Source organism: Chiloscyllium plagiosum, chromosome 5 (genome assembly GCF_004010195.1).
Source record: "Chiloscyllium plagiosum isolate BGI_BamShark_2017 chromosome 5, ASM401019v2, whole genome shotgun sequence".
Taxonomy (NCBI): domain Eukaryota; kingdom Metazoa; phylum Chordata; class Chondrichthyes; order Orectolobiformes; family Hemiscylliidae; genus Chiloscyllium; species Chiloscyllium plagiosum.
In genome coordinates, this window is record NC_057714.1 from 49,329,446 (window position 1) to 49,356,213 (window position 26,768).

Here is a 26,768-nt window from a genome sequence, read left to right on the forward strand (position 1 = left end):
GATTGTGATTTTTTTTATTTTTAAAAGGAACCAGCAACAGATGACTACTAGGTTAATAAAGAGGGGGAAAATTGATTATGACTAGGAAATTTGTAAGAAATTAAATAATCAACAGGTAAATATAAAAAAAAAAGCTGAAGTAAAACAAAGAACTGAGGATGCTGGAGAACTGAAACAGACAAACTGGAGGTAGCAACAACCCTTCAGCAGAACTGATGGTGAAATGTTAATTCTGCTTTCTTCCCACTGATGCTGTCAGACCTGCTGAGTTTCACCAGCAATTTCTGTTTTGTTTCACTAGCTAAACTAAGTGTGGAACCTTGGAGGATGCAACTGGTGAATTAAAATGGAGAACAGACAAAGGGCAGATATGTTAAAGTAATATTTTGCATTAGTCTTCATGGTGGAAGATCCTATAAACATTCCAAAGATAACAGGCATGTAAATTATAAATGGCAGTAAAGATCTTCTAATAGTTTCTAGCACAAGGACAAAATATTTGATAAATTAATGGGATTAAAAGCAAACAGGTTGCCAGAACCAGATTTCCTTTAAACCCTTGGATGGAGGTTGTGATTGCAGAGGTAGTGGAAGCATTGGTTAAAATATTCCAGAACTCACTGGATTCTGTACATGCTCCAGTGGATTAGAACATTGCTAATGTTACGCCTCTTTCAAGGAGGGAGGGAGACAGAAAACAGGCAACAGTTAGCAGATCATTTGTCATTGGAAAATGTTAGAGTCCATTCTTAAGGAAGAAAAAAACAGGGCATTCAGAAATGATTAACATAAGCAAACAAAATCAGCATCGTTTTGCAAGTGAAATAATCTTAAACAAATTTGCTACAGGGAGTTCTTTGAGAATATAACAAGCAGAGTTGATAAAACTGAACCAGCAGTCATTGGATCTGGATTTTCTGAATGCAATCAGATAAGAGGTTATTGCACAAGACAGGAGCTCAAGGTATTGGGGGTAATGTTTTAACATGGATGATTGGTTAATAAAGGATAGTGTTTAACACACCTTTTTCAGATTGGAATGACGTAACTAGTGGAATGCCACAAAAGTCAGTCTAGTGGTCTGAATTATTTACCGTTATATTAATAATTTGAAGGAGGAGGGGGCAGAATACAAGATATTCACATTTGATGTTATACAAAAATATGTAGGAAGGCATGCGGAGATGAGAACATAAGGAATGTACAAGGGGATATGAATAGGTTCAGTGAGTTGGCAAAAATTTGGCAATGAAGCTTAAATGTAAGAAAATGAGATCATGCACTTTGGTAGCAAGAATCAAAAGATGATGCAAACTGAGAGAGCATTCTGAAGAGTGCAGCACACAGGTTTTTGGGTGTGCCTGTACAAAAAACACAAGGTTAGCATGTAAGTGCAGTAAAATACTTATGGCAGCTAATGGAATTGGTAAGGGGTTAGAGTTTAAAAATAGCAAAGTCTTATCATAACTACACAGTGTTTGGGGGTCACACCTGGAGCATTTCATAGAAACTTGGTTCCCACATTAAAACAAAAGATTAAAATGGCATCAAAGCTTATCCAGAAGTGATTCACTAGGCTGATTCCTGGGAATGAAAGGATTGACTCATCAAGAATGATTGAACAGATTAGGCCTTTATTTGTTAGTGTTTAGAAGAACAAGAGGTGGCATTTCCAATTCGGTCAGACTATTAGCAGAAACTTTATAAAACTGACCCAACAAATGCAGCAGTATATTACAAGGACTAAAATGGCATAAAAGAAAAATAAATCATCACTTTTTAAGTGATGAGCATAGTGCAAGCTATTCAAACTTGCCACATTCCATATGAACCATTAGTAGAGTCAGCAAGCCACATGAAAGGTATAGTGGAATATTACAATTGAGGCTGGTGTATATTATTTTGCTTACTTGTAGTACCATGCTCACCTGTTTGCTACATATTTTAACAATAAATGGAATATCCAAGTATGTAAGATATCCATAAATACACACAATATTGACGTACAGTTGACAGAGCTTTCGTAATAGGAAAATAAATGTAAAAAGGTGAAATATAGCCTCCAGCTAAATATTGTTGGTGAACTCATGTGAAATAAAATTTATTTTCTTCACTTAAGACATTTTGTTTTAACTGATAATTATTCAATTAAATGTTATCTCTATTAAACAGAATCTCTATTCTGAAAATATATTGTTTCCTCACTTCCTTTACAAACATTTTACTGACTCTTTAGGAACCTTTGACAACTACATGTGTTTGGAAATTTTATCATACCTCTCTCACTGGCGTCATCCACCAGGATAATCTCCTCTAATAAATATCGTGGCGACCGGTTTATCACACTGTGCACAGTGCGTAAAAGAGTGCTCCATGCTTCATTATGAAAAACTATCACCACACTTGTCTTTGGCAGACCATCAGGATACACTTTTGTTTTACATCTAGAGAAATCAGAAGAATACAGAGTAATGAGAAAAAAAATTTTTATACTCTTATATAAACACTTGCTGGGCAACCTCTAAAATAGCTAAATGACAGAAATGTCCAATAAGCAAAAATGCACATGCATGTCCAGTTTCAGCTGCACAAAATATGTTCAAATTATTTTGTTTACGAATTACATTGCATAATTTGTTGAATAAATGCAAAAGTGAGGGCAAGCAGACTAGATATATGCCAGTACAGCAACATTCCAACTTGACAAATAGTACCTATCTGCATCACAATTCAGAAGTGTTTTTAGGAATATATTGTACTATTGATAACTGACGCATTACAAGGCTTTTATTCAAAAAAAGTTGTCATTTGCTAGAACATAGATTGTCATTACTTACAAAAATAAAGATACAAGACTTCAATTATTGCATGAAAATAATACCTAACCCACTTACAGGTCCACTTTTTCACATCTTTGAAATATTTCAAATCTGAGTAACTGGTTTTGGAGTTGAGTAAAAGATTACATGATATTAACTGTACATGAGACAGGAGAAATTAGAACATGCTCACTCCACAAATTACAATTAATCATGGACTCTACCAAATTCACATCACTAAATTTAAGTTTTCTCCCCACTCAAGTTAAATCAAACTGTATTCCACAACTGTCAGTTTAGTCTTGCATTTCACATCTTTCATTCCGGATTAGATACCACCCTTGATAACATCACTTTTGCAAACTATAATATAGCCATAAAGGTGCAACATATATTGGAAAATGGCAGCTAACAATAATTTATAACTCAGAACACAGGATTCATTTTACACAAAGTTTATGATGGCCTCATTCAACACCAGGTTGTAAGTTTAAAAAAAAAGCCAAATGAAATTTCTAAAGTAAACATAGCCTGTGAAATAAAACAGGAAATAAAAGCGAAAGAAAGCAGTCAAAAACGTATGTATATATTTGCATTCATAATTCATTTCCCCAAATAAGCATATAAAAAGCCAATTAGATCAATTTAAAGAAACTCAACAGTATATTACTTTAGACTGACTTGAATTAGTTTATGTAACTAGCCATATTTTATCCTGTTAATATATCCCAACATCCATTTTTCTTCTTTTTGGTAAATATTTGCACTAGGTAATAATCACCTTATTAGTAAGAAATGAAATTAAATCAATAGTAAAACATGAAGTAGGTTCAGATGGTGTAGAATCTCTGTGCAGAATTGAGGAACTGCAAAAGGTTAAAAAAAAACATAGTTGGAGTTATGTACAGGCCTCCAAACACAGTCAGGAGCTGGGGGACAAGATACATCAAGAGACAGAAAAGATGCTTAGAAAAGGCAAAGTTACAGTTATCATGGGAGATTTCAATATGCAGGTGGCGTGGAAAATCGGGTTGGTAGTGGATTGCAAATGAATTGGTGGAATGTCAATGAGATTACTTTTTCCAGCAGCTTGTGGAGCCCACTAGGGAACAGGCAATACTGGATTTAGTGTTTTGCAATGAGGCAGACTTGATAAGGGATCTGAAGGTGAAGGAACCCTTAGGAACCAGTGATCATAATATTTTGGAAGTTACTCTGCAATTTGAAAATGGAGAAGACAGAATCAGAGGTAATGGTGTTATAGCTGAATAAAAGGCAACTCAGAGGCATGAGGGAGGAGCTGGGTAGAACCGACTGGGAGAGAAGCCTAGCAGGAAAGACAGTGGAACAGCCATGGCAGGAGTTTCTGGGAGTAATTCAGGAGGCACAGCAGATTCATCCCGAAGAAAAAGCAGCATGAGGATGAGGCAGCCATGGCTGACCAGGGAAGTCAGGGATAGCATAAAAGCAAAAGAGAAAGTATAGAATGTGGGGAAGGACAGTAGTAAACCAAAGGATTGGGAAGCTTATAAAGACAAACAGAGGGCAACAAAAAAAGAAATAAGGAGGGAGAAGATTCAATATGAGGGCAAGCAATCCAGTAATATAAGGGAAGACTAAGAGTTTCTTTAGATTTTTAAAGGACAAAACCGGTATAAAAGAGGACATTGGGTCACTGGAAAGTGACATTGGAAACAAGGAAATGGTGAGGAACGGAATAATTACTTTGCGTCAGTCTTCAGGGTAGAAGACATGAATAATATCCTAAAAATTCAAGTGAGGGGGCAGAACTGAGTATGGTGGCTATCACGAAGGAGAAGGTGCTAGAAAAACCAAAAAGGTCTTAAAGGTGGATAAATAACCTGGACCAGATGGACTACATTCCAAAGTTCTAAGGGAGATAGCTGAAGAGATAGTGGAGGCGTTTGTGATCTTTCAGGAATTACTACAATCAGAGACGGTCCCAGCAGACTGGAAAATTGCTAAAGTGACACCCATTTTAAAAGGGAGCAGGTCAAAAGATGGAAAGTTACACACCAATTAGCCTAACCTCGGTCGTGGGTAACATAGAGAATCCATTGTGAAAGATGAGATTTCTGAATACTTGGAAGTGCATGGTAAAATAGGATAAAGTCAGCAAGATTTCATCAAGGAGAGGTCACACCTGAAAAATTTGCTACAATTCTTTGAGGAGATAATGAGTAGGTGCCAATGGATGTTATCTACCTGAACTTCAAGAAGGTTTTGGACAAGGTGCCACACAGGAGGCTGTTGAGTAAGATAAGGCCCCATAGTTAGAGGCAAGGTGCTAGCATGGCTAGAAGATTAGCTGTCTGGCAGAAAGAAGACGGTAGGGATAAAAGGGTCCTTCTCAGGATGGCAGCCAATGACAATAGATGTTCCACAAGGCTGAGTGTTGGGACAACTTTTCACTTTATACAGTAATGATCTAGATTAAGGAACTGATGGCATTCTGGCTAAGTTTGCAGACAATACAAACATAGGAGAGGAAGAGATGACATTGAAGAGGTGGGAAGGGTGCAGAAGGATTTGGACAGTTCAGGAGAATGGACAAAGAAGTGGCAGGTGGAGTACAACATGGGAAAGTGTGAGGTCATGCACTTTGGTAGGAAGAATAGAGGCATGGACTATTTTCTAAATGGGGAGAAAATTCAGAAGTCTGAAGTACAAAGGGACTTGGGAGTTCTACCCAGAATTCTCTCAAGAGAGACTTGCAGGTTGAGTCAGTAGTTAGGAAGGCAAATGCAACGATGGCATTTATTTTGAGAGGAATGGAATATAAAAGCAGTGATGTACATCTGAGGGTCTATAAGGCTCTGGTCAGACCATGTTTAGAGTATTATGCAGTTTTGGGCCACATATCTCAGGGAGGAATGTACTGGCCCTGGAGCATGTTCAGAGGAAGTTCACCAGAATGGTCCCAGGAATTAAAGGCTTAACATATAAGAAACGTTTGAGGATTCTGAGTTTATACTCAGAGTTTATAAGGATAAGGGGGGATTTAACTGAAACATACAGAATATTGAATGACTTAGAGTAGATGCTGTGAAGATCTTTCCATTGGTAGGCGAGACTAGGACCTGAGGGCGCAGCCTTAGAATAAAGGGTAGATCTTTTAGAATGGAGATAAGGAGAAACGTCTTCAGCCAGAGAGTGGTGAATCTATGGAATTCATTGCCACGTAAGGCTGTGGAGGCCAGGTCATTGAGTATGATCAAGACTGAGATATATAGGTTCTGAGTATCATGGGGATCAAGGGTTACAGGGAGAAAACTGAAGAATGGGGTTGAGAAACCTATCAGTTATGACTGAATGGCAGAGAGTGGACTAGACAGACTGAGTGGCCTAATTTCTACTCCTATGTCTTATGGTAATTCTCAAAACATTTCATTAAAGACGATCAGGAGAATTAGTAAAATAAATATAAAATGCTCAGGAAACTGAGCAGATGGGCGGCACCTCTGATGAGGAAACTCAAAACACAATCTATCGGCGTCAACATGGTTTTATAAAGGGTAAGTCAAAGTGCTCTTCACAGATGTAACAAGCAAAGTGAATTCTAGTAATTCTGCAGATATAACATACCTGGACTTCCAGAAAGCATTTGATGAAAGGTGATGCACAAAGTTTAATATACAAAAAGATCACACTGGGCTGGGCTAATATTTTAACTTGGATAGAGGATTGGTTAACTAACAGAAAGCAGAGAATTGGGCTAAAGTGGTATTTCTCCTGGTTGGCAAGCAGTAACTAGTGGGCTCCCATAGTATTTGACATTTAGGCTCCAACAATTTATAATCTATATTAATGATGCAGGGATAAGAATGTACTAAAAAGTTAAATTTGCATCTGACACTAGAATAGGTGGGAAAGTTGCAAGGAATAAACAAAAATTAGAAATGGATCCATATAAGCTAAAATTTTCCAGATGGAGTTCAGCATGAATAAGTGAGAAGTTGCCCATTTTCATCGGAGGAATGAAAAGGCAACTTATTTTAATGGAGAGAAACTTCAAAATACTTTAGTGCAGAGGGATCTGGATGTCCTTGTGCAGGACTTGCAAAAAGCTAGTTTGCTGGTACAGCTGGACGGCAAATGGAATTTTGCTATTTCTTGCTAAAGCAATAGAGTATAACAGTAGGGAAGTGTAATTATGACTCTACAAGGCACTGGTGAGACCATATCTGGAGTACAGTGTACAGTTTTGGCTCCTTTGAGGAAGGACATAATTGCATTGGAGGCAGTTCACTAGATTAATTCCAGAGATATAAAAAAGAAATTGAACAATTTAGGCCTACACTCAAAATTTAGAAGAATGAGAGGAACACTAATTGAGGCACACAGGAAGCTACATTTAGATGTGCAGCAGATGTTACCCCTTGTGGGGCAATCTAGACAAAAAAATCATAGTTTGAGGCTGAGGAGTGACAAATTTAAAATAGAGATGAGGAAGTATTACTTCTTGCAAAGAGTTATGAATCTATGGAATTCATTACCCCAGAGTGGGGTAGACACCAGGATTCTGAATAAATTTGAGGAGAAAACAGTTTTTAATTAGCAAAGTGTTAAAGGGTTAAGGGAAGTGGGCAGGAAAGAGGAGTTGGGACTGATCTTATCAGCCACGATCATGTAAAATTGCAGAGCAGGCTCAAGGTGCTGAAGTGCTTATTCCCTTTCCTGGCTCCCATGTTCTCAAAACCAAGTTAAACATTTCAGAACTTCTTCAGAACTCATTTCAGATTTTCAGCAATTGCAGTAATTTTCTTTTATTTCAGCAAAATTACTGATCATTTTCTTGACTGATTTATAATATTCATTTTTTTTAATGCATAAGATGCTGGAGCTACTGGCTAGACTATTTGCTGGTCTCCAATCGTTCTGGAAGTGGTGGTGGTGAGCTGCCTCCTTGAATTGCCTCAGTTTTTGGTGTGGGTACAGAGTGCATTTAAGAAACGAGTTCCAGGATTTTAACCAAGTGATACTGAAGAAATGTTAATACATTTCCAAGTCAGGACGGTTCTTGACCTGGAAGGGAACTTGCAGGTGATAATATGGCCATATATGGGAAAGGTTGGGGTTTGAAAGGCATTATTGAAAGGAGTTCTTGTATCAATTGTACCATCTATAAGATGTTACCCTGTGTGTCAGTGACAAAAGGGAGTGAACACTCAAGATGATGAATGAGGTGCCAATCAGCAGGCTACTTTGTCCTGGATGGTGTTGCACTTCTTGAGTGTTGCTGGAATTGCACTCATCCAGGAAGTAGAGAGCATTCAGTTACACTCCTGACTTGCAGATGATACCTGGTCATTGATTCATTTCAAAAATAACAGCTAAATTACCATGTACCACTTCTGTTAGGAACTTAATTCTTTAACGTACTTGGAGAGAAGGAGAAAATAAAGCAAAGTGATGGGGAGCCTTATTTTCCTGTCGCCAGCCAGAAAGCCAGTCTGTTCTCAAGATCCCATATTAAGACAAATTATCGAGTTTGGATTGAGGGGACAATGGGGGAAAACCAATGGATGATAATGAACCAGTTGTCAACTGAAGTTGAAATCAGCTGAGGCATATATACCAGTGGCAGAATGGAGATCAAAGCCCCAATTAATTAAATCTGAGCTACAATTGTCAGAGGGCCATAGCTACAGGCTGTGAAAGAGTTTGCTTTAGCAACGTCTCCATGAATACACCCACCTTCAGGAGCCCTCTTTCAATTTGGTTGGTTGTATTGAAGAGGTTCCTATTGGCCCTCCAAATAGTGGAGACCATCCTATGTCATTACATGGTCAGAGCATCTGGAGGCAGTCATTCAATTGGCTAGCTCTTCAAAAATTACTTAATAAAAGCAAAATGCTGTGGATACTGAAAATCTGAAATAAATCAGAGAACGAAGGAGAAACTCCACAAGTCTGGCAGCATTTATTGAGAAAAAGATTAATGTTAACATTGAGTCTGATAAGACTCTTTTTCAGAGTGGAAGCAGTTGGAAAATGGTGGGGCTTTCATACTTCCAACAGAGGTGAAGGAGGAGTTGGGGGAGTAGATGGCATGGAAGACCAATGCAAACAACAATGATGTTGCTAATTGGGGTGAAAGGGAAAGAGAGACGTAGAGTCAATATAAAAAGGTGTGGAAAGGTGAATACAGGTCCATTTGGTCACATCACCTTCTGGTCCCTACTGGTAACACAAAAGACCCATATTCCTCTTGATCATGACCCAGGAATAAACATTACAAACATATTACAAGCATATTACATAGTGGGCATCAAAAAATTCACGTCATTTACAGAAAGCACACAAGAGAAGGGCATGAATGAAAAGCTAGGAGAAAGATACAAAAGGTTGAAACAAGAAAAAAACTTGGTTAAAATTTTAAAATCTATATAAATTGTGGGTATTGCGAACAGGTACTTATTTGAATGATCATACTGAATGGCAAAAAGGCTTCAAGGGCTGATTCTGCTAATTATTTGTAATTTATTTAGCTGACAGTAATTAATGTCCCGGAAATGTGTAAAAGTCAAACAGAGCAGCCAAATTCAGCTGCACATCAATTGGTGTTCAAATAGTTCTCCGAACAGGTAAAACTAAATAGGCCTAATCTTCATCTTACCTTTATGTCATACATGGGTTAGATGCTGAAAATCAAACCCACTATTCTCAGAGTCAAAAATGTTCAAGTTTTTGAACAGTCTAGAATTTCCAATTTACATGTCTTCTAGACTCTCGTTAACAAAGCATGGATCAGATATTTGTACATACAAGAATCACTATTTATTACAAATAAATGACTCTAGTGACCAGTAAACAAATCAAAAAGCACATGGGACTGGGGATGGTGTCCACACACTGATAGAGAACTGGTTGGCAGACAGGAAACACTGCAGGAATACATGGGCGCTTTGCCTAGCAGCAGCTAATGATTCGCACAGTACATTGGGATCAGTGCTTGGACTCAAATTGTACATAAAATATATTAATGATTAGACGACGGAACTAAATGTAATATCTCCGGGTTTGCAGATGACACAAAGTTGGGTGGGATGGTGAGGAGGATATAGAGATGTTTCAGTGTGATTTGAATAATTTGTATAAGTAGGCAAAAACATAGCAAAGTATAATGTGAATAAATAGGAGAATATCACTTAGGTAGCAAAAACAAGAAGGCAGATTATCTGTAGATAGTCTGGTTTCCTTGTACAACAGTCACTGAAAGCATGTAGATACAGCAAGTAGGAAGCGCAGCACATTCTATGTTAGTTATCATAATGATAGACTTGGAGTACAGGGAGCAGAGAGGTCTTACTGCAATTGTTCAGAGCCTTGAATACGGTGTGCAGTTTTGGTCTCCTTATTGGAGGAAGATTGTTCTGGCTACAGTGAGAGTGCAATGAAGTTTGCCATATTGATTCCTAGGATGGCAGAGCTGATACCTGAAGAGAAACTGGATCAATTAAGATTATGTCCGCTGGAGTTTAAAAGAATGAAGGTGGGGAATCTCAAAAGCCTATAAAACTTTAACAGGATTAGACTGAGTAAATGCAAGAAAGATGTTCCTGAGGACCGTGGAGTCCATTGCCATTGGTCACGTTTTAAGGTTACTTGACTGGACACTTAGAACGGAGATGAGAATTTTTTCATCCAGAGAGAGTGATGAGCCTGTGGAATTCTCTGCCACACAAAGTAATTGAGGCCAAAACATTGAATATTTTTCAGGAGCTTGATGTAGTTCTTAGGGCTAAAGGGATCAAAGGTTATGGGGAGAAAGCAAGACAGGGGATGGAGATGGATGGTCAGCCACAATCATGCCGATTGGCAGAGCAGGCTCACGGGCCAAACGGCCCTTTCTATATTTCTCTGATCCAATTGGCATTAATTTACTAGTTAGAACTCCAACCCCCTTATAAACTTCCCTTTATACACATAGGAAAAAAAGTCATGGGTACTATTGATGGAGGGAAAACTGGAAAGTAATTCGGTAGTCTCTGTTAACAGGATCTACTGAAATAGTTTTGGTGCTGTTTAGAAACTTCTTCTTGGTCTTCCTCCTCTGGATGCTTCAGCTAGTTTTCAGAGGCACAGAGTGCACATTTATAAAAGATCTGACTTATTAAAGATCACAGCTTACGGCAAATGAAGGGGACATAAACTGACTTTCTTCAGTCTTAGTGATGTTTTTTGGAAGAGAATAGAGTTTGAGAACTGGAGGAGATCTGATGGCTTTTTCTTATATTATTCATACATTATTCCACAGACAAATCAGCTACATACTGCTGGCCGAATTGCCACTTGTGCACACTCTTGGCTCAGGGATGGGAAATGAATGCTGGTCTAGCCAGAAAAGCTCACGTCCCATCAGTAAATTAAAAAAACTCTCCCTCTACAACCACTTGATCTAGCAGCTGTGTAAAGTGCTTACAACGAGTGATAGATTACTTGCTTTCGGGAGAACCAATGCAAGGAGTTTGCTGGAATTGCCTGGGAAGATTAAACTGCTGGAAATTACCCTGCATGCAAACTCTGACAGTTGGAGATTTAAGAGGAGACTGACTTACCTTAGTTACCCAGGAAACACTAGTTTGAACAAGCTGTTCAAACTCCTTGCTAACTATAAAATCAACACCACCCTAACCTCTCACCTGCTTACTTGGCACTCTACTCCCTCACCCATGTACCATGCACACTAACTTACCTTCCACAACTACTCAAAATGGCTGTCATACTTTTAAATTCTGTATCTTTAAGTGGGAAATGGCAGAATGTGCTATAAAAGGGGCACGACTTGTGTACAGGTCCACTCTGACACTCCCAGTGAAGTATATTGCACTGCGTCCTTGCAATGGATCCCACATCAGATGTTAGACCAAAGAAATGTTAAGTAAAGTAGGTAACCATTTGTCTCCTATGGTGGGAAATACAGATTTCAAACCAGAGCAGAATATGAGATTAGTGCATTGCAGAAACATGCATGACATGGATTAGCACTCCTGGTTCCAAATCAGAAGAATGAAAGTGCAAGCTATGTTTCAGGGTTTAATTTCTAATCTGGGCTGATATTCCATTCATTGTACAGGAATATTTTGAGATCAGAGAGGAATGTAGAACTTAGAAGCAGGATTAGCCACATGGCCCTCTGCCATTCAATAAGATCATGATCGATCTCAATTGCACCTTCCTATCTGCTTCCCAAAGTTCCAGACTCAGTCGCTTAGCAAATATCTATGAATTATTCAAGGTAAAGTTATAATGACAGCCTCCATTTCTTTCTGGAGAAGAGAATTCAGCAGACAAAAATTCACAGAAAAGATTTTCATCTTTATCTTATAAAGGAGACTGCTTACTCCTAAACTGTGTTAGTTATTTTTTGCCTTAACCACAATTTCAACCCAGTAAACTTGCCTCTTCATTTTGAGCTTCTGAGTTTCAATAACGTTACTTTTAATTGTTCTAAATTCCAATGGTTAAAAGACCAGTCTGTCCATCCTTTGCTCATGAATTAATCCTCTCATTGCAAGAATGACAAACAGAAATTGGTGGAGAAACTCAGCAGCTCTGCCAGCATCTATCAAGAGAGAAACAGTATCAATATTTTAGGTCCAGTAACCCTCCATCAGAACTGATAGCTCAGAAAAGATGGTCTATATGCTGAAGACATGAGGTCGGGGTGGGGTGCAGGGTGGAGACAAGGAGAAAGCAGATAAGTGGAGACAGAACTCAAAGAAAAACAAACAGTTAGGCAGACAAAGGGATGGTTGATAGTAAGCCATGGAGGGAAAAAAGCACATCCCTCCCACTATGTTTAGCATATGAAATCACCCTTTCCAAACTACTATACATTCTGAAGGAGGGTGACTGGACCTGAAACATTAACCTTGTTTTCTGTTCACAGATATTGCCATACCTGTTGAGTTTCTCCAGCAATTTCTGTTCTTGTTATAGATTTCTAGTAACTACAGTTCTTGGTTTTTATATTAATATGATATCCCTTGCATCGTGGGCTAATGTGATAAGAAGTTACAAAACTAAGTTTTATTAATCAGCACCTTTGGGACCAGGAGTTTGTTAATTGATCCAGAGATCCACATGATTCATGCAAAAACACACGTTAAGTAATAGAAATGTAATGCTGGGGATGTACACATCACTGCTATATTTTATTTACAGCATAAATCACTAAAATAATGCAACTTTGCCTTAAATAAAATTTATTGGAAGAGAGCTTTCTCAGTCATATCCTCAACTGACCACTCTGACATTGTGGAGATCGCAATAATACAGTAAACTTTGCAGTATTTGAGGTACATATTTTTTGCCAGTTTATCGAGTGTGCTGATTTATAAGTTGCTGGTTAAAACAAAGTTTGCTTTACAAAAGTGAGTTTTGAAGAACATGTTGGTTTTTACTACGAGAAGCAGGCAAAAAGCAAGAAATTATAGATGTAATTTAACATTAAACGGGAATTCATGGATTGATGAAATACTAGTTAGTTCCTCAACCTAAACATACTTGTGCAATTGCAAAAATCATTAATTCATAAACACCAACTGACAGAACCAGATACATGACAAATGATACCCAACACATTATTCAAACTTCAATATCTCAGCACTAAGAAAAAAGGTGAAAAAAATATTAGTATTGTCACTTGATGAAACAATATTTGTGAATTCACAACTCATGAATATTTTAGCCTGACGCACTCGTGAGATAAATGCCATATCAAACTGAGACCTAGTTTTGTACCCAAGCATTGAAAACTATGCCATTCCTCCAGTTTCAGGTTCTGTTGCTTCTTTTCTGGAGATGCCAACCTCTAATAGGGAAAGCACCTTGTCTTCCTTTCTCCTCAATGATGCTCCCAATTCAATGTGTCTGATATGGTTCGACTATGCTCATCTTATTTCCCACACTTCTGCTCTCATATCTTTCCCTTCCACTCAGGACCATGTTAAGTTGACACCTGCCCTTGCCTTCCAGCCCACCAACCTCCAGATAGACTGGAGACAACAGGATGATCTGTTATGATGTCACTACTACATTCTGCCATCCAGTATTCTGAAGGAAGGCTTCCCCGTAACATCCTGGTTCAATCAATCAGTCTTCAAGCTCCAGGCTCTTCTCATACAAGCAAAGAAGATTAAAACTTACACCCAATATATATATAAAAGAGGGGGAACCTTGCCCCTTTTAGAGAGTAGGTCAAGTGACCCAAGTGGCAGGAGCTAGAGAAGCAGTCAAAGACTGGCTGTGGAGTTGTCCTCAAGATAAATATGGCTGCAGATGAACATAATTTCCAGTGTAGTCATTCAACGTGAGAAAAGACTTCTCTGGTATTTTCTAGAAGAGAAAATTAGATTGAAATTGAATTTGTCCAGCATTTCTATTGCAATGAAAAATTGATTTATACAATAGAAAATGATTACAAACAGCTCATCTTTTAAGAGAATCCAATAACTGGCTAGAGGAAATGATTTGTGAGAAGAACTGAAATGTAAACAAGGTACTTCTTTCAATTTCCTTAATAAACAGTACTTACTTACAGAACAAAAGATTATAGTTTCCAAAATTTTCAGTTTCCACTTTCATGAATCTGAAGGAGGAAACTAAATTTGGTGAAAAACCAGTAAAAGGTTCAGTGGACAAATTGCTAATAGATGGACCATTTCTAGGCAATCTCATTTCAATCTTTTTTCTTACTGATCCTTACGTGAAGGAAATCAGAAGTATAGCTCAATATTTTAGAAGTACCCCAAACCATGTTTACAGATAATAAATTGCTCTGATAGTTAAAAGAAAAATCCTGTTTTAGGTAAAAGGTAATGTCTGTCAAACCAATTGCTTGAAATACTGCTTATTCATGCACTCTCACATCTGAGATCACCGTTTTGAGCTGGATAATGTGAGGGTGATGCTTTCATCTCTAACATACAAAACTTATCCACAAACGTGCAAATCAAAGCAAGATATGCAGATTTGCATTTCAATGTTTTTTGACAACATTAATTTGGGCTCACCTTATCATGGTTTACCTTAAATGGATTTCACAAAGGTGGATTAACCTGCAATCAGATGATTGCTACAGCCACTTTAAATCAATGTTTATCATCTTTCAAATCATTTAAGTACATGCAAGTCCCAGGTATTAAAATCAAATGATGGAGATCTAAAATTGACATCAAAGAAGAACTACAACTAAAATTTGTGTCAAAGTTAGAAGAGTTGTGGACAGAAGTTTTAAGCTCTATGCAATATTCAAAATAACAATGTCAGTAAACAACCAGTAAAACTGGTAAGTTTTGATTTATTTCATTTAATTTACTGCCATGTACTGTCATCTCTATTCCAAATAAGCAAACAACGGTGGCAAATGAGTATTCATTATATGCATAAAATTCAGCTGGTAACATTAGTAGAAGTGTACAAATGGAACAAAAATGTACAAACTGGAATGCATAAATGTAGCACTTCAATAATTACTGTTCTTTGCAAAAAGGACAATCAGGAAGCAGTTTTGATTTTTGAAATAAAACAATCCTTTGAAATAGTTAATGTAGAAAATTAATCAGAATAACAAAGTTCTGCAGAAAAGTAAATTTCTGCTTAGTTTCCCTGGTTTCTGTTCCATTGAGGCCATCTTTTTTCCCCCCTTATGTTTGTTATGGAACAGAGAATTGCAGTTAAGAGTTAAACTTTGAACAATACCCGTTTCAAATAAAAGGACACAACAAAAGACAAAACCAGAAAGATGTTTACAAACTGGCCTAGCAAGTTAAAGCAAATTGATTACTGCTTTAAGAACACTATCAACAAACTAACACTGATGATGTTATACTCAAAGACTGGCAACTGGTTGGACATTGAATTGGTCAACGAAAGGGAGGAGGATGCTGGCTAGCCATCCACACAATGTTGAAAAGGAAAAGGAAACCAACAGGTGAACTAGTTTCTGATTCAGCTCTTTGATAGGTGGCAGTGTTGCTTTGGAAGCTGTTGGATGGACATTTAAGTTTTGTTTTCTCTAGTTATTCTCCAGTTATCAACTTGTTGAAAGTTATAAGAAAAGAACCCCAGCCCATAACAAATAAGGAAACATTTCTGGAGATCTGCAGAAGCTATTAGCAGTGACAGGTAATTTTGGAATTCAATACAGACACCATTCTATGTGACTGTAATACAACTTATTGGGTTTCATGAAATCCAATTCATCATTGAAGTGGTTATTGAACTGGCAACTTAGATTCTAATTTTCTTTTTAAATTTATCCCTTAATTGTGTCATCTGAGCGCACGTGGTGCGTGGTGATTAAAAAAGATTGAACTTAGATGATAGTTGTTGATTAGATTGCCTTGCTATTAGTCTGTGTTCTGCTAAAATTTACATTAATAATGTTAAATTGTTATTTTTTGATCAAGTCATGAACTTGGCATCCAAGATCAGTTATTTATAAGGTCCAGTTAGGATCAATTAATAAATTTTGAGGTCTGGCTTGTTATCCATGTCATAACAGTACACATGAATTAGGAGAGGTATAGACCATTTGGTCACTTATGCTAGCTCTGTCATTTGATAAAATGATTACTGATCTGTTGGTGACTTCAACGCCACTTTCCTGTTTACCCCTTTTGACTCCCTTATCAGTTAAGGATCTATCAAGCTCAGCATTGAAAATGTTTAATCAATATGCCTTGATACCTCTCCTAATTCATATGTACTGTTATGACATGGATAACATGCCAGACCAAATCAGATTTGTAAACAGTGAAATTAAAACTTGCAATGATCCTCAAAGTTTATTAACTGATCCTAACTGGACTTTACAAATAACTGATCTTGGATGCCTCGATCACAAATTGTAAAAGAGTTCCACATTTCTCTTCATGTCCTCATTAACTGGGAGACTTCATTTTTTAAACTGCCTCCTAGTTCTAATCTTTCACACAGGTAGAAAAGTTCTTTATTCTATTCTCCTGCTCCTCAGATACTCCCTGACTGGCTGTGCTTTTCCAGCACCACACTTTTTGACTCTTCATTCAAAAGAATCAATTGACTGCATTTTCTTTGAACAGCTAATATAATGATGTACTTTCTAAAAGCAAAACTATACAAAGTCCTCCACATGTCGCCTTACAAGTGTAACATACAACTTTAGCAAATCATCCTTGCTTTTGGATTCCATTTCACTTGTCAGAACCATGACATTCATTTTGATTTTCTAACAGTTTCTGTGCCAGCATTTTTATTTTTATATGCATGTACCAGAACGACCTCAGTACTTGAGTTTTCCAATCTCCCTATATTCAAATAATAGGTTTTCTCGCCTGCTTGCCAAAATGGACAAGGTCATATTTTTCTCCAACTGTCAAGTGTATTCCAATTCATTTAACCCATCCATACCCCTTTGCAGTCTCAACTCCTCTTCACAATTTACTTTCATATTTTTCTTTGCATCAGTGGCAAATTTAGCAACCCACATTAGTTCAGTCATTAAAACTTTTGGTGTAGATCGTAAATAGTTGAGCAGTCAGCACTTACCCCTATGCACTCCTCATTACAAATTACCAATCCAAATGACACATTTGTGCCTAAACTATTTCCTGTTAACTGATCAATCTTATACCCATGACTCCATTCCTGATGAAGGGCTTTTGCCCGAAACGTCGATTTTGAAGCTCCTTGGATGCTGCCTGAACTGCTGTGCTCTTCCAGCACCACTAATCCAGAATAATAATGTCACCCCTTACTTCATGAGCTATTTTTGAGGAGTAGCCTTTGATGTGGCACCTCATTAAATGCCTTCTAGAAATAAAAGTACACTATATCCACAGGTTCCCCTTTCATCCATGTTGCTTACTCCTCCTTCAAGAGAGCTCTACTAAATTATTCAAACAATTTCCCTTCCACAAAACTACATGGATGCTTGCTGAGTGCATTGAGATGTTCTCGTTGTCATGGCATAGCCTCTTTAATAACAGACTCCAACATTTTCCCAATCAATTGGCCTGTAGTTTTGTATGTTCAGTCTGCCAGTAATTTCCTTCTTGGATAGAGGAATTAGATGCTCTATTCCCCAATCTGATAGGACCATTCTAGAATCTGCAGAATTTTGGAAAATTAAAACAAAAACATTTACAATGTCAGCTGGCACTTTCCTTTTAAGACTCTAGGATGATATCCATCAACACCTGGAGATGTGCCAGCTTTCAATTCAAATAATCTTCTTAGTACCTTTTCCTTGGTGATCAAGGTTTTAAATTCCTCCCTCCCTTTCTTGATCTACAATTATTTCTGGGGTTTTATTTTTATCTTCTTCAGTGAAGACAGATAAAAATTGTCTGTTCAATTCATTTATTATTTCCGTATTATTAATTACCTCGACTCACTTGCTAGGGAATCAACACTAATTATTCTTTTCCTATTTAAAGAAGAGTAAACAGGAATCTCTACTCTCCATATCTCTATGACTAGCTTTCAATCATACTCTAAATTGATCATCGTTCTTTAAATCATTTACTTTATTTAATATTCTATACAATTTTCTAATCTGCCACTAAACTTGGCAGACATGTTTTTCTTATAATTCAATATTACCTTAAAACTTCTTTATTTAACCAAGTGTAAGTGTCTTGCTTTCTCATTAGAAAACATTTTTGCTCAGTGTTATGAAATAGCTCCTTACATGCCTGGTCATGCATTTTTACTGATGTATTCTATAATCCAAGTTCCCAGTTTACTTTAGCCAACTTGGTCTTTGTACTGTTTTGGTGGCTTCGTTTTTCATAAATGTTTGCAGAGTCGAGTTTGAAATATTGTGGATACTTAGCTTGGTTGTTTTTAAAGAGGCTAATACAAAGATGATGGAATGTGTTTTTTTAAAAATAATCACTTTTTGAAAGTCATACATCTTGCGATAACTGCTGTTTAATTGCAGACACCCTGCTTGGGTTAATGATTGTTAGGTTGCAGCTTCTGTTTTCGACATTTAGATTTTCAGTTGGTGGCCAACCTGTGGAAGCAAAGTACTGCTCAGCTCAGCTCTCCTGTTTCTGAAATATGTCTTGTTGTGGGTCCACTGGTATCTCGACCCTGGTCCAGTCTGAACTCAGATTGTTTTCCTGAAGAGCATTTGGAAGCCTAATTTCCTGAGCAAACTATATTAGCAAAAGATCCTAGAGATTATTGACAGTTTGGTGATACTTGTCTTCATGCACTAGATTGTCAGTCTAACTATCATCTCAACATTCCACACATTATTTTTATCTTGAAGAGAAAAAGACTTAATGACCAACCTCATTTTTTCATTCCACAATTGAACTTCTGCAAAGAGAAATTCTTTTCTCCCCAATATGAATGAGTGGATAATGCACGGACAATTTAGGGGGAAATAAGTTTATAATATGAGAAATATAAAGTCTATTAGCCAGTTTGCATAGTCATTGTTTATAAGTCAATAATCTAGCTTATTAAAGAAAAAAAAATCCATCATCCATGTTTCTTTAAAATTAAGCAAGCAAATTTTTAAGTTACCATAACCCTACTGGACATATGCTGCTTTCTCATTAGAGATAACCTAAAAGATCACCATGCCCTAGGTGAGAGGGAAGATTGAGAAAAATGAAGTATTTCTTTGTAACATCAGCTGATGTGGAATTTAAACCCATACTGTTAGCATTACTCTACAATGCAAACGAGCCATCCAGGCAAGTGAATGCATATAGCAGACTGTATCTGATACCAGGTGACCCATGGAATAGAAGGGCTACAGAAAGGCACTGCACCCTTCTTAACATGGCTGTAAAACAAAAGCTCACAGCAGGATACAAAGAAGTGCAGATATTTAATTTAAAACAGGGCAATAATACTGGTAAAGGAAGATAAACAGAAAAGCTTTAAAAAAAGCTGATATTAGAATTTCATTAGGAAAGAGAAAAGGATAAACAAGACACTGAGCAAAAGACAGAATGACAGTGAGCCAGACAGAAAATTCAACCCAATACCCAGTGGGGAGCAGTTCAAATTTGTGCCAGTCTTTCAAAAGGTTTATGAAAGAGATACAGAGGTATTGTAAAAACAAAAACCTTTTGAGTACATCACTAAACAAAGGAAAAGGACAGATGAAAAATGTACAATGCTCACACAAATCAGGTGCTTCAAAAGTTTGAGGTGTCAAAGAAAAGCTATTTTTGATGCATAAAATTTGGCCCCTGAGGCAAGCTTATATTGAATTCGAGTTAGTAAAACAAAATAATTATGATCTTTGGATGCAGGCATTAAAAGACAGACATGATATACAAGATCCTGAAGGAAATAATTCTCCATGAAGGATTTAAAATCTCACATCTTCTACTGTTCTGAACTGTCATAGAAAACTAGAAGGTAATACTGCAAACCAAGCAGATGACTGATAGTCGGGAAGTGGTCCACAAACTCTAATTCATTTTCTATCACCCCATCAAAACTGTAAAAAATAGAAGATGGGAGAGTAAAAAGCAGGCATGCAACCAGGCATGGGAGGGGATAGTTATGTATGTGCCAAGGTCTCCTCAAACTAGGAAAGAAAATGCTAAGGATATAGAAGTGATGTCCAAAGGCCCAAGAGTTACTGTTCTTACACGGCTCTAACCGCAGCTAAGAGACCAAGTACAAATACCATTGAGCACTGGAATGTAAACAAAATAATGGCAAGTTAGTGAGTTAATATCAAAAGGAACTCTAACCTGGGAGAATGATGTTATTGCTATTACTGAGACCAGAGTGGGACCATTCAGTGCAGCCACTTTGGCACGAGCGATTCGGCGCGGCCGGTTTGGTGCAACCTGTTTTGGCGCAGAACTGTTTTGTAGTTATTCAGTAGTTTGTAGTTATTCAGTACTTTGTAGTTATTATTAAAATAAAATATAACCCATTAAAATGCCATCAATAATCTTGTCGTCAAAACATGGAAAGGAAAAGTGCTCATACGATGGCGGTATTTACGTTTTTGATTGAATACAGACACTTGTAAGAAGATTTAGTGAGAGAAATGACATTGAGTATTTATGAGGGATTGCCCATAATTTTGATTAATGTCATATTTCAGATTTTTCGTATTTACCTTATTTCTTTCATTTTTATTTTCTTTTTAACATTTTTACTGAAGAGGATAAACATTATTTTTCTTTTTATTGCTTCCATTAATGCTTGTAACTAAGCCTGAAAAGGAATAGATATGAGCTGCACCGAAACAGTTCCGCGCCTAAATGGGTCTGCGCCAAAACAGGCTTCGCCAAACTGGCCGTGCCGAATCGCTCGTGCCAAAGTGGCTGTGCCGAATGGTCCTACACCCTACTGAGACTTGGTTGAAGGAAGGGCATGATTGGCAAATAAGTATCCCAGATATTGAATCTCCAGGCAGGATAGAGAGACAGGTAAAAGGGGTGGAGGAGTTGCATTACTGGTCAGAGAGGATATCACAGCTGTGCTGAAGGAGGGCAGTATTGGAAGACTCGAGCAGTGACACAAAATGGGCAGAGCTCAGAAACAGGAAGGGTGTGGGAACAATGTTGGGGCTGTACTACAGGCCTCCCAACAGCAAGTATGAGATAGAAGTACAACTATGGAAATGGATTATGGGATGATGTAGGAACAATAGGATGATGATAGGAGATTTTAGTTATCCCAACATTGACTGGGATTCACTTAGTGTTAGAGGCCTAGATGGAGCAGAATTTGTTTTCTCTAGCAGTGTGTAAATAGTCCAACTCAAGAAGGTGCCATACTGGACCTGGTGTTGGGGAATGTGCCTAGCCAAGTGATTGAAGTTTCAGTAGGGGATTACTTTGGGTTTAGTGATCACAATTCCCTAGGTTTTAGGATACTCATGGACAAAGACAAGTGTGGTCCTAAAGGAAGACTGCTAAAATGGGGGAAGGTCAACTATACCAAAATTCGACAGGAGCTGGAGACTGTAGATTGGGAGCAGCTGTTTTAAGGTAAAATCACATTCGATATGTGGGAGGCTTTTAAAGACAGATTGATTACTGTGCAGCAGAGACATGTTCCTGTGAAAATGAGGGATAGAAATGGCAAGATTAGGGAACCATGGCTGACAGGTGAAATTGTAAAACTAGTTAAGAGGAAAAAAGAAGCATACATAAGATCTAGACGACTGAAGACAGACTAAGCTTTGGAAGAATATCAGGAATGTAGGACCAATCTGAAATGAGGAATTAAGAGGGCTAACATGGGTCATGAGATATCTTTAGCAAACAGGGTTAAGGAAAATCCCAAAGCCATTCATACATAAGGAACAAGAGGGTAACTAGAGAAAGGATTGGCCCACTCAAGGTCAAAAGGAGGAAAGGTATGCATGGAGTCAGAGAAAATTGGTGATGTTCTTAATGAGTACTTTGCATCGGGATTCATTGAGGAGAGGGACATGACGGATGTTGAGGTTAGGAATAGATGTTTGGTTACTCTAGGTCAAGTCGACATAAGGAGGGAGGAAGTGTTGGGTATTCTAAAAGGCATTAAGGTGGACAAGACCCCAGGTTCAATGGGATCTATCCCAGGTTACTGAGGGAAGCGAGGGAAGAAATTGCTGGGGTTTTAACAAATATCTCAGCAGCATCTCTGAACACAGGTGAGGTTCCAGAGGACTGGAGAATTGCTAATGTTGTTGTCTTGTTTAAGAAGGGTAACAGGGATAATCCAGATAATTACAGATCGGTGAGCCTCATGTTAGTGGTAGGGAAGCTGCTGAAAAAGATAGTCCTCATCATGGACTAGGCCAGACCACTCAAAACATTCTTAAATAGGTAGTCCAGATCATAAATTTGCAATTTGTTTCGGTAAATGTACAGTGAAAATTACCCGAAATTAGCTAGGTTGACTATCAGATTTTAAAACAGAAAAATTTATTCACAAAATTATGGAATGAAACACAAAGAATAGAATAAAGAACACAAACAGAACTCAGACTATCCCAAAGCAGACTTAATTATGCAGTTCCGAATATGCACAACAGTCCCAATAAACAAACCCCTTAAACATAGTAAAAATGAAACAAAGGCTTACAGGTCGAAGTTAGAAGGGCAGAAGGAGAGAGAGTTTGGCAGCCTGTTTCCATACAGCTCACTGCTGAACTCCTATAACTTAACTTGTTTCCAGGACTGGCCACTCCTCTTTCATTTTACAGGTTACTTCTAAATCCAAAAGCTTTGGCCTAAAGTCTCATCTGTTTATGTACAAACAAAAAAGCCTCAATACCCTTTTATGTTTGTACCAAACCAGTTGATTTAGAGCCTGTCCTGTTTATGACCCTCAAAAAAAGACAAGGACACAGCATCCTTTAGAAAAAAGGACCAGCTTTGTGACATACTGAGGGATAGGATCCATTCCCATTTGGAAGAAAATGGGCTTATTAGTGAAAGGCAACATGGTTTTGTGCAGGGAAGGTCATGTCTTACCAACTTAATAGAATTCTTTGAGGAAGCGACAAAGCTGATTGATGAGGGAAGGGTTGTATAGGTCATATACATGGACTTCAGGAAGGCGCTTGATAAGGTTCCCCATGGTAGGATGATGGAGAATTGAAGTTGCATGGGGTCCAGGGTGTAATAGTTCGATGGATAAAGAACTGGCTGAGCAACAGGAAACAGTAGTAGTGGAAGGGAGTTTCTCAAAATGGAGAGCTGTGACTAGTGGTGTTCCACAGGGATCCATGCTGGGACTACTGCTGTTTATGATATACATTAATGATCTGGAGGAAGGTATAGGTGGTCTGATTAGCAAGTTTGCAGATGACACTAAGATTGGTGGAGAAGCAGATACTTAAGGAGACTATCAGATAATATAGCAGAATATAGATAGATTGGAGAGTTGGGCGGAGAAATGGCAGATGGAGTTCAAAAGGTAAGGTGATATATTTTGGAAGATCCAATTCTAGAGCGAACTACATGGTAAATGGAAAAGCCCTGGGGAAAATTGATATACAGAGAGATCTGGGTGTTCAGGTCCATTGTTCTCTGAAGGTGGCAAATCAGGTCAATAGAGTGGTCAAGGCAGCATTCAGCCTGGGTTCTTTCATCGGACAGAGAATTGAGTACAAGAGTTGGCAGGTCACGCTACAGTTCTATAGGACATTGGTTCAGCCACATTTGGAATACTGCAAACAGTTCTGGTTGCCACATTACCAAAAGGATGTGGATGCTTTGGAGAAGGTGTACAGGAGATTCACCAGGATGTTGCCTGGCGTAGAGGGCGCTAGCTATGAAGAGAGGTTGAGTAGATTAGGATTATTTTCATTAGAAAGACGATGGTTGAGGGGATGGCCTAATTGAGGTCTACAAAACTATGAGGTATAGATAGGGTGGTTAGCAAGAAGCTTCCCACCCCCATGCCCCAGAGTGAGGGACTAAGGGTCACAAGTTCAAAGTGAGAGGGGAAAAGTTTAAGGGAGATATGCTTGGAAAGTTCTTTACACAGAGGATGGTGGGTGCCTGGAATGCGTTGCCACCGGAGGTGGTAGAGGCAGGCATGATAGTGTCATTTAAGATGTATCTAGACATACATGAATGGGCAGGGTGCAGAGGGATATAGACAGTCAGAAAATAGGCGACAGGTTTAGATAGAGGATCTGAATTGGCGCAGGCTTGGAGGGCCGAAGGGCCTGTTTCTGTGCTGTACGTTTCTTTGTTCTAATAGCACATGTAGGAACCTGGAAGATCCAACTTGTGCAAACAAACATGTTTCGCTGATCATATCTTCATAAAGTTGTGGTATGTGGTGGAGAAAGAAATGAACCAGAGAATAGCTGTCACCTGTGTTGAATTGAAACAGATGCGATGTATATACACATGTCCTTGCAGTCTTTTCTCAGGGCAATGCCTTGAGTAGAGTTAACCCTGCTTGGTTTAAAATTGAAAATAAGGCTTGGCAGTTTACTGTCAGTTATCAATTAAATGGTGCATTCTCCACGGTAATGGATCTGCCAGAGTCCAATTACCAATCTATCAGTTTTCTCCTCCAAAACACAGTATATTGTTTTTCGTCTATCTTGCAAACACCAAGGCAATTTACAAGATAAAAGGTTACAAAGTGCATATTTTCTCAGCAGTACTAAAATATTGGTGAAGAGGATACTGGCAGCTTTTGTCACACCAGACATTCATTTGCAACATCAAACAACACCATGGAGACTAAAAATGCTCTAGCCACTTTCTAGAGACTGATAAATCAACTGGTAACCAGTGTTCTTAATTGTGTGGTTTACCTTGATAACATACTGGCTTTTAGTAACACTTAATGAGACTGCTTGAAACAAATAAAATCTCTATCTAGAAAATTACTATCAGTTGATTAGTAACAAACTCTGCAAAACGTGGCTTAGGAAAGCTTAGGTAATCAAACAAGGACATACAGAAGAGCACAACTTCTGCCAAAAATACAAGCTTTAGTGGAATTCTCTGCTACAAAAACTAAATTGAAGACATTATAGAACTTTTACTGGAGGGGTTTGTCTTGAATCCATGAGTGCATGCATTCTGCAGCTGCAACATATTACTTACTCTACCATGTTTGTGCTTTAATTATTTTTCATTTATTAAATTTTAACTTAGATCTCCCAACCTAACTTTGCCTAAAGTCTGATCATTTCAATAAAATTGTTACTTCACCTAACTGAAATTCCCTAGTTAAGATACATTGGAAACACTCGCCTACTGGCTTCCCTGTGAGATAACATCAAGTCCTATCTGAATTTCTGAACTGGGTCATGGTTACAGGTTAGACCCACTCATACTGATTCTCAGAGGGAAGATCTGCTTCACAGCCCTTTGTGCATGCTGAATTGTTGAAGATTTTCTCACATTGGCCCCACAAACTAAAGTAGTAATTATACTGCACATGGCTCTGCTGGTCTGCCGAATCAATGAAATAATCCTCTGGGTTAAATCCACTAGTTCTCAAAGTATTCCAGGCATTTTGGAAAAGAGTTTCTTTCATTCTTGGCATGCCAAGCTTTGAGGATTCAGTGGAAACATTACAATCTGATATTAATAATAAACTGTACATTAAATTTTACTTTCCATAATTACTCAAAATGAGATACTTTCAAAAAGAATGCCAACTGGTGTCAATTTACTTTTCCATTTCTCAATCAGGTAGTTGGGCGAGGAGTGGATATAATATTTTCCTACCACTTAAAGCTGCACTTGTATAAAAGCTAGTCCAGCTTAGTTTCTAGTCAATCGGTCACCCAAAATATTAAAAAAGAAAGGATTTGTATATAGTGACATTGCTAATTGTCAAGAGGATGATGGTTAAATTTCAGTGATTGCCTGGCATGTGTGGCATAAATATTGATCCTCAAAGTTTAAGTACATTCCTTATATTAAGCTTTTCTCTAGAAATGTAACAATTCTATTGTTTTTATTCTACTAAATGTTAGAGCTATTATGTTTGATCCATCTCACTGCTGATCAAGTAATTCCATGCACCTCAATCAGTTAATGGAAAATGTTGAACTTCTGTAACTTTGCTCAATATGAAAAGGAACTTAGTTATGCAGAAAACTAGTTAATTTAAAAGCTATAAAATGTATAGCTTGGATACCTAAAAGAAATTAAGACCTAATTAAACATAACCTTTATGACATTTGTGTCAGGGTAAGCTAAAAATAGAATTCGAACTGTAGCTGCTTTTGAAACTCAAGTCCTGTAAATTGGATTTGAAAAGAGTATACTTCAAGCTAAAGCTGGATAAAAGTGGTTCATTGTTGTCAGAGTACAGTTCTGAAAAAATAGCATAGCACTGTGGGTGTACCTCAGCTCCATCCATCGCCCCATGACCACCACAGTTTAAAGCAGACAGGTAACCACCCGCCAATGAAGGACAATAAATGGCTGGCATAGTGGCAAAGCCCACATTCGGCAAAGCAAATTTTTAA

At 37.9% G+C, this 26,768-nt stretch overlaps 1 protein-coding gene across 1 annotated transcript in view; it reads right to left on the reverse strand.

The window, feature by feature from the left end:
- Positions 1–26,768, reverse strand: part of galnt1 (UDP-N-acetyl-alpha-D-galactosamine:polypeptide N-acetylgalactosaminyltransferase 1) — a 154,136-nt gene that overhangs the window by 55,798 nt on the left and 71,570 nt on the right. The window contains exon 4 of the mRNA XM_043690049.1: positions 2,278–2,444. Coding sequence (XP_043545984.1) covers positions 2,278–2,444 — 167 coding nt within the window. The remainder of the gene's footprint in view (positions 1–2,277; positions 2,445–26,768) is intronic.